This window comes from Hippoglossus hippoglossus, chromosome 8 (genome assembly GCF_009819705.1).
Source record: "Hippoglossus hippoglossus isolate fHipHip1 chromosome 8, fHipHip1.pri, whole genome shotgun sequence".
In the NCBI taxonomy this organism is placed as follows: Eukaryota; Metazoa; Chordata; class Actinopteri; order Pleuronectiformes; family Pleuronectidae; genus Hippoglossus; species Hippoglossus hippoglossus.
In genome coordinates, this window is record NC_047158.1 from 22137298 (window position 1) to 22146062 (window position 8765).

The 8765-nt window shown below is 40.7% G+C and overlaps 1 protein-coding gene across 1 annotated transcript; it reads right to left on the reverse strand.

The window, feature by feature from the left end:
• Window positions 1–2664: 2664 nt before the first annotated feature.
• LOC117766120 (mucin-2-like) lies at window positions 2665–6350 on the reverse strand. The gene is made up of 9 exons (XM_034592833.1): window positions 6037–6350; window positions 5909–5964; window positions 5150–5209; window positions 4919–4972; window positions 4740–4832; window positions 4502–4628; window positions 4277–4288; window positions 3978–4013; window positions 2665–3473 (listed from the first exon to the last, which is right to left on the reverse strand). Coding segments are annotated over exons 1-9 (1248 nt in total). The 5' UTR covers window positions 6038–6350.
• Window positions 6351–8765: the final 2415 nt, after the last annotated feature.

Sequence of the window (8765 nt, forward strand, 5' to 3'; positions counted from 1 at the left end):
ATATAATTTAATATAACATATAATAAGTGCCAGTGCATAGGTTAATTTATGAGTTGAAATTACATTACATCAGCAAAATAAAATGACAAATCGCCTGAAAACAACAACCGACGATGAGCTCAACTAATCACAAACAGACGATATATTCATCCAACCTTAAAGGGGACATAGCATGCCCATTTTACCACAAGTTGATATGGTTCCTTGGGGTCTTAATGACATGTCTGTAACATACTTTGGTCAAAATACCACAAGGATCATATAAAACAGCCTTTTTACCCTGTATAAAACAGCCCTCCACAGAGTGACCTGTTTTGAGTGCCTGTTCCTTTAAATGCTAATGAGCCAGCTCCCCCCTCCCCCCTCTCCCCCCATGATTTTAAACGATATAAATTACATATTTTATATGATATAAATTATCAAATATGCATCCCATACTTTGTATTCCCCTTGTTGTCCTGGAGTTTTAATTTTCCCAATCACATAATTAAATGTCCCCCTCTGCCCCCCCACTACAAGCACACAAGCAGACAGACAGAGAGAGAAAGAGAGGGGGGGGGGGGGGGGGGGGGGGGGCTATGAAGACCATCATTTACCCCCGAACCCCGACATTCAACGGGTACAACAACAAGCGGAGAAAGCAGAATCGCGGGCTGACCTTATATATACAGTCTATGGGGCTGACCAGCGGAGAAATGCTCGTCCCGTGTGAACAGCCAGGCGGCTAACGAGTGTGGGGGGCGGGGGGGATGAGGTGGGGGGTGGGCCAAGGCCATGTAGGGAGACTTCCTGTGTATTGTGACGACACAGTACACAGGAAGCTCAATCGAGTCGCTCAAGCATGACGTTTCTGACTTAGAGGAACCATAACAAAACGCGCGAGTGTTTGGGTTGGGAGACATGAGCCAGATACCCACATTAACCTGTAGAAGCACTAACAAAGTGGAATTTTCATGATATGTCCCCTTTAAACCCAAACCCGAAATATACCTTGGTTATTACCGGTGTTAGTAGATGGGAATCTGGACCATTGCAGGTTTCGTCCGACATGGAGGATTCATCCTGGGGAAACCAGAGGCTTAGACGCTGCAATGTGTAGATGTTTGCACCACAAAAATGTTAAGCATCAAATAAATCGCGCCAGTGGCAGAGTCAGACCAGACGATATCCACATCCGACCATCCATGTTTACATTGTTGGTCGGGGAGCAACGTGGAGTCTGTTGTGTTTCTCAGCCACGACACAGCAAGAGTGTCGGACTCTATAATCAGCAAATCTAACACAGTAACCAACTTCACAAACAAAAATATCTCATAGTGTGAGCACAGCGTCTTCTATGTCTCAGTTTACCTGTTGAGATGGGCTCTGTGTCCTCTGCTGTGTCCTCTGGCGCATGCAGAAGAAAACAGCCAGCGGCAGCAGGAAGTTCAGGGTGCCAGAAATGATTAACAAACACATGTACCGCAGGGTCGAGGCATCTGGTTAAGGAGAGAGAGGCGATTCAGATTAATGTCAGGAAGGTCTTTGTTCTATCAGCAAGTACAAAGTTAATGAAAGAATATGTTGGACAGAAACCTCACGATCTTATTAAAAAGTACAAAGTTCCGGGGTCATATGAATGTGCCCAATGGTCGGAGAAGTAAATGAGAAAGAATAACAAATAAAAAGTCTTACCCATTGTGCCTGTACTGCTGTTAGCTTTGAAAGGAAAGGAAAATCTGTGTCAGTACTTCAGTATAAGATGTTATTTTAATTTCGATTTTTTTTACAACACACAGAGAAACATGGAGCCTCTTTTTATCCCTTTGAGTTCTCTTCTAACGCATTAAAAATATGAATAAAATCACAAGTTCAATTGGAAATAGTTAAATGCACTGATAAGTGATATATTAGAAAAGACTTTCAAACATTGAGGAATTGTGCTTTGTCTCTTTCTTGGTGATGATTATTTTTCAAAACCACACATTTGCATTTACATACACACACACATATATATCTATATCTATAGATCTATATAGATATAGATATATATCAGATTTAACGCTTAAATCCACAGGAGCAGGCGAAGGTTTCGGCGAGAAGCGTTCACGTTAATCAGAATCATGTGTCTGTGCTGAATGTGTCTGTGCTGAATGTGTCTGTGCTGAATCAAAGAGCTCATCTGTCTCATCGTCTTTGAAAATGTAGAAAGTCAGAATTTACAATCAAGCAAAAATAAAATCACGACAATTGAGGAGGAAACTGTGAGAAGTGAGTTGTTTCGTGATCAGATTCAATTTGCAGCATCTTAACACAAGGCTCATGCAGCTTCAGCATGAAAGGGAACAGTCACAGATTCATGCACATTATGAACAGGCCTGTTCAAAGGAATTAGTTTCGCGAAATATCTGCATAAGTGAGGACGGGGCGTGGGAATGTCTTCAGCTGTTCATGTAACTGTGGTTGTTCACAGGACCGGACCGATCCTTCGTACGTGGAGATCGAGTTTTCCATTAATTATCTGGACTGTGGTTTTCCATCGTATTCGAACCACATTTTCACAATGAGCCGATAAAATGTGGACGTTTTAACATAAGAGATGATGAAGCTTGGTCCATAATGTTCTTATGACCTCGTAGTTTCAGCTGCAGCATCGATGTAGTTCTTCCTCTCACGTAAGAACTTTCACTCTTCCAACAGCTGCCACATGTAGAGAACTGGTGTGGTAAACTGGTTCGGTAAACTGGTGTGGAGAACTGGTGTGGTAAACTGGTGTGGTAAACTGGTGTGGAGAACTGGTGTGGTAAACTGGTGTGGAGAACTGGTGTGGTAAACTGGTGTGGTAAACTGGTGTGGAGAACTGGTGTGGAGAACTGGTGTGGTAAACTGGTGTGGTAAACTGGTGTGGAGAACTGGTGTGGTAAACTGGTGTGGAGAACTGGTGTGGAGAACTGGTGTGGTAAACTGGTGTGGAGAACTGGTGTGGTAAACTGGTGTGGTAAACTGGTGTGGAGAACTGGTGTGGAGAACTGGTGTGGAGAACTGGTGTGGTAAACTGGTGTGGTAAACTGGTGTGGAGAACTGGTGTGGTAAACTGGTGTGGTAAACTGGTGTGGAGAACTGGTGTGGTAAACTGGTGTGGAGAACTGGTGTGGTAAACTGGTGTGGTAAACTGGTGTGGAGAACTGGTGTGGTAAACTGGTGTGGTAAACTGGTGTGGAGAACTGGTGTGGTAAACTGGTGTGGTAAACTGGTGTGGTAAACTGGTGTGGAGAACTGGTGTGGTAAACTGGTGTGGAGAACTGCTGTGGTAAACTGGGCAGTTTCCATGGTAACGATATGAATGAAATGCAGCTTACCTTGTCCATCAGAATGTTTGACTGTGGTTGTTCCTGGTGTTGGTGGCGTTGCTGGTGTTGTGGTAAGTGACAATACTGTCGAGGTCGCTGTCGTTGGCGACGACACTGTGGTCGGTGCTGCTGTTGTTGTTTGATCTAAAATAATTGCAGGAATCCCCATCAGTGATTCAATCTTTGCAGCCAGTAAAAGCAAACGTGTTTTAGTTGATCAGTGAGAAAGAGCAGAAACAGCCGGGGAATTAATAATTGTAGCACCAGCAGGTGAACGGGGAAAATTAAAGGCAAGATCTGAAGGCACAGCAAACTCAAAGATTTGTGGATTCACGTGTTAGGTGAGATGGTGATTGTGCCATTTGTTCTCGGAATTTGAATCCATTTATTTCCAATACTTGCTGACTAACCAATGAAGACTCTTGTGAAATAAACATTAGCCAACATCAAACTTCTTTAAGAAAGTTTCACAACAGACAGACACAGAAGCAAAGTTAATCTGTATCATGATTCCTGTATCTTTAGTGCAAGATTGAACATTAAAAGATTAAAGTTCACTTGGATTTACACCTGTACAGTTTAAAAGGAGTTAAATCCTCATGGTGGTGAACTTTCTTTAACATGTCCAAACAGAAATGTGTCACTTACCAACAGATATTTGAGGATAAAGTTCGCACACATTTTCTAAAAGGATGAGAATAAAATGACATGAGTTAAGGTGATGAACTGGAAAAGATTCAGAAGATACATCCATGCTCCTATGTTTTAGTTTGAAAACAGCTTTTTCTGCAGCCCAGAGGTTTTCAAAGTAAAAGAGGACAAACGAAGACGTTGTATTGTGGATGTAGAAAAACGTGACTTGACAGTTACATGTGAATGTCAGTTACAAGTACTGTACTAAACTCAAACACACACTTCAACATGTGGAGTACAAACAGGATACTCACCATATTTACAGCCTGTAGTGCAAGAAAGAAAGAAAAGAAAATTAGGAATTTGATCATTTATTAACAGCTGCAGTCTTGAAGAATGTTGTGGTGACGGTAAAAACTTTGTTGCACATCAAACTATTTCAGGTTGAGGTTTTTAAAAAGGCGGAACGTAAAGGGAAGAGTCATAATGAGGCTTGAAATATAATAATACACTCAGAGCAGCATCAGTATGATTCATACCTTCAGGAGCTTTACCATCAGGAGGGTAATTCAGTGCTTTGGCCGCCAAACACATGAGGTGATAGAAGGAGATATTCCGAGAACTGGGGCCTTCGCATGTCGTCTCGTTCTTTTCAGCGCTCTGAGGCGCATCGCTCTGAAACTAGTCAGACACATGCAGGGTTCAATCAGCTTGACTTTCAGTGCAACAAGGGAGCACAGAAGAAACAGAGCATGACAGAAAGTAGACTGTACTCACTCCGAAGCAGTTATGTAGTACGTTACACAGTCTATCATTCTCACTGGGCTTTTTGTTTTCACAAAAGAGCTTCAGGGTACAGTTGATTAAGTCCTGCAGTGGGAAAAGGACTCACTTACAACCCAATGCATTTACAGTGACACAAAATTATATTTTTGTAAACTGTTTCAATAACTTACAATGGGATCCTTATTTTGTGCCAGTGTTAAATTGCGATTGAGATCGTCTCCGGCCTTGATTGTGGATGAGAGAAGCAGACAAACAAAAAATGTTATTAATCGTTAAACGTTGCTCTGAGCGAGTTGTTCTAGCTCTGAGAAGAATCTGAAGAAATGCTGCTTGGACACCTCGATGGTGGAGTCAACCACCAAATTACACGAAGCACAACTCGATACACAAAATGTACGAACCCATGTGGCCAGTTTGAAATGATCGGAGCAGCCTTCCTGCGACAGGTCAATCAGGGACAACTGCCAGAGAAAAATGAGACAGCAGCTTCAAAAGTCTGTTTTTAAAAGGAAAAGCTACACAGAACTGTAGACATATATATAAATATGACGTTTTCTTTCATTTTATCCATTTTAACCATTTAAATTCCACTTTTTAAACGTAATTTAAACATTTTATGTTAAAAAAGGACAAGAAATTAATAATTTTCCAGAAACTCGATGAGATTTCTTTTGAGGGTTTATTTCACTGATGAGCAACAACATATACTTTCTAATGTCCCTTCTCTAAAACTGTATATATATAAATATTTAACTCTTGATGACTTCTTTTTTTGTTTTAGCAACATAATTTTAATCAGTTTAACACTTTGAATGTCAGTTTTTAAGCAAAATTAAATTAAACAAATTTCCCCCCTTAATTTTAATATTATAAAACACAAAAGTAATAATTATTTCCCATATATTACTTCTATTAACACAGCCTGGCATATGTCACTGATTAGCAAGAACAATTACATTTTTGCATTACTATTTCTGTCACATTGGAAAAATACCAAATATTCATTCACTTTCATTGTTTTAACCTTTTAGAGTTTTTAAAACATATATAATTTTTTTATATAATTCCAGTTTTTTTCCCCCTGCTGCTCAGATTTAAAGAAACAGGCTCTAACCCTGCCCCCCCACGTCACAGGTACGAGCTGCAGGAGTGACACTTACGATAAGAAACAGGGAGGTCATGGTTCTCCAGGAGGTCACGGTTCTCCAGGAGGTCACAGTTCTCCAGGAGGTCACAGTTCTCCAGGAGGTCACAGTTCTCCAGGAGGTCACAGTTCTCCAGGAGGTCATGCTGCCACGTGGCCGACAGACTCACACTGACAGACAACAGAGGAAGACGTGTTATATTAATAATAATAAGTAATATCTGATCGTCATCGCAGAGACTGAAACAAGATACGTTCAAGAAGACAATATTTATTATATTAATAATTATATATAATTATAGATTTAAAAAATCCCACGTAACAGAGTAACAATACAATATATAATCCACATATAGTGAATACTAAACATACACTTAATACTTATAAAACAGTAAATACTCCACGTACTCACTACACACTGTATATCCCACTTACAGTGAATTCTGCCTATACAATATATACTCTGCATACAAACAGACAGTTAATACTCCACATACAGTAAATACTCCTCATACAGTAAATATACACTCCACAGTACACTGTATATACACTCCACACACAGTATATATACTCCACACACAGTATATATACAGTCCACTCTGTATTGAATAATATTCATAATAAATATTTCCAAAAATTATGCAAAATCTAATTTCCCCATCTCAGTATTGTAGTATAACCAGCAGGAGACCCTGGACGTGTGACGTGATTTTGGTGAAAATATAGTATAACAGTGAAATTATTGAATAATTTAGTAATATCTCTTTTCGGTGTTGCACTTTGTAGACGGTCCCTGCGCACTCGTCTCACAGCCTGTCCATAGAGACCAATGTCCCGTGTCCATCTGTCCCCTGTCCATCTGTCCCTGTCCCCATCTGGGGGGGGGGGGGCGAGTCATACCGAGGAGAACCTGGCTGCGGTGGGAAAGGGGCGTGGTTCGTGTTCTCACAACCTTTCGCTAATGACTTATTAAACCGGGAAGATCCAATCTGTGAAGAAACTTCCAGCTTCTCCCAAATCACACGTGAACAACGGTATATACTCCACGTGGAGTATGGAGTATATATACTCCACGTGGAGTATGGAGTATATATACTGCACGTGGAGTATGGAGTATATATACTGCACGCGGAGTATATATACTGCACAGTCCACCGCAAATGGATGGAAACCACCGCAGCTCTGTTCTGTCGTTGGTTAGTCAGATGGTGAGACCGCATTTAGTGTGCGTGTGTGTGCGTGCGTGAGCCCCTTTATATACAGTTTATACACGAGTCCCAGCAGCAGCAGGTTAAACATGTGTTTCCTAAGAGGTTGAACCCTGATGAATCCTGACGTGCGTGTGTGTGCGTGTGTGTGCGTGAGCGTGAGGGACTTACCTTGTGTCTCTCTTGCTGTCCTAGTCTGCACTGATCCTAAGGCAGCTCTCCTGCTACTACTCAAGTTTTACTTTCATTTTCCTGTCTCCTCCTCCTCCCCTCCCCCCCTCCTCCTCCTCCCCCTCCCCTCCCCTCCCCTCCTCCACCCCCCCCCTCCCCTCCTCCTCCCCCCCCTCCTCAGAGGTCATCTTTCTGAACCAGCCTGTTCCTGTATCTCCGTCTAACAGATATTATCTATGTGGAACCTGACTGGGCTGCAGGTACCATCTCATGTTACCAGTAGTGACAATAACACATGCAGAACTCCAACCTGGAGAAGAATCAGTGAGGAGGAGGAGGAGGAGGAGGAGGAGGAGAAGGAGAGAGCATCCACCTGTGGCCACCTCATGTAAATACATTCGGTTTTCTGTTTGCGTCTGTTGTTACTTTCCTTTGCACCAAAGCAGTGAAAACTCAGTTTCACTATCACTTGAGCTTCCTAAATTGCACAGATGGATATTCCCCTAGTTTAATTGTCTTGGTGTTATACCATGAAGTCATAGTATATACATATATACATATATATATACATACATACATATATATACACATAACCTCAGGCCCCAGCAGATCCTCTGGAAAGTTATGGAAATTAAATATCCTTATCTGCACCAGCAGGAATCTGACTGTGGTGTGAAGAAAAAATAAAATGAACATTTCACCGTTTAAAAAAAGTGTTTTTTAAAAAGATAAGATAATGTCAATGTTAAATCTTATTAAAGGTTGAACCTTAATGTTTAATCAAAATCTAAATGTTGCATATAAATATACATTTTATATTTCAATATTAAATCTAAATCTACATTATTCAAATCTGATCTAAACTCAAAGTCATAAATATCATTTTGAATGAGTGAACAAAAAAAAAATAGAATCCATTCTAAAACATTGTAATACTATGTTCAACAGTTCTTAAAGAATAGACAAATGCAGTTTCACTGTCGGGTCAGTAAGTTTTTTTTATTTTACATCACATGCCATCCCCAATCTATAAAAAGCACAAAGTCCACAATTTACATTTAAATAAGTTTAACAATGAAAAAAAAACAAAGTGAAAAACATCAGTAACAAGAATATTCTGGAGTGTTTAGTCAGTAAACATCACAACTATTAACCTATAGAGTAAAAACTGTAGATAACGTACCAGTAGAGAAAAGTATCCCAAAACCAAATAGGTAAGAAAAGACAGTGCTAATATTCAGGATTAGTTTAGTCCTAAAAGTTAATTGCGAACTCAACTGTTGCCTCGTGATGAGATGCACATTGTCTCAACTACTGAAAGCCAGAGTTCCACCACTTGATCAGATCCATGAGTTCGTCTTGATGGGACTGAGGCACACGATCGGTTTCACTGGTTTCATGATTTCCAGGCAGGGTGAGGCATGAAGAGATATTACTGAGACTTCGAGCACGTCTGTGTCACGTCAACGCATTTACATGAGGCCCCAAGGAAAT

Coding starts and splice junctions, on each gene's coding strand:
- LOC117766120 (XM_034592833.1), bottom strand. Junction 4,833..4,918: donor CACAAAATAAGGATCCCATT/GTAAGTTATTGA, acceptor TTCCCACTGCAG/GACTTAATCAACTGTACCCT. Junction 4,629..4,739: donor TACTACATAACTGCTTCGGA/GTGAGTACAGTC, acceptor CAGAGCGATGCG/CCTCAGAGCGCTGAAAAGAA.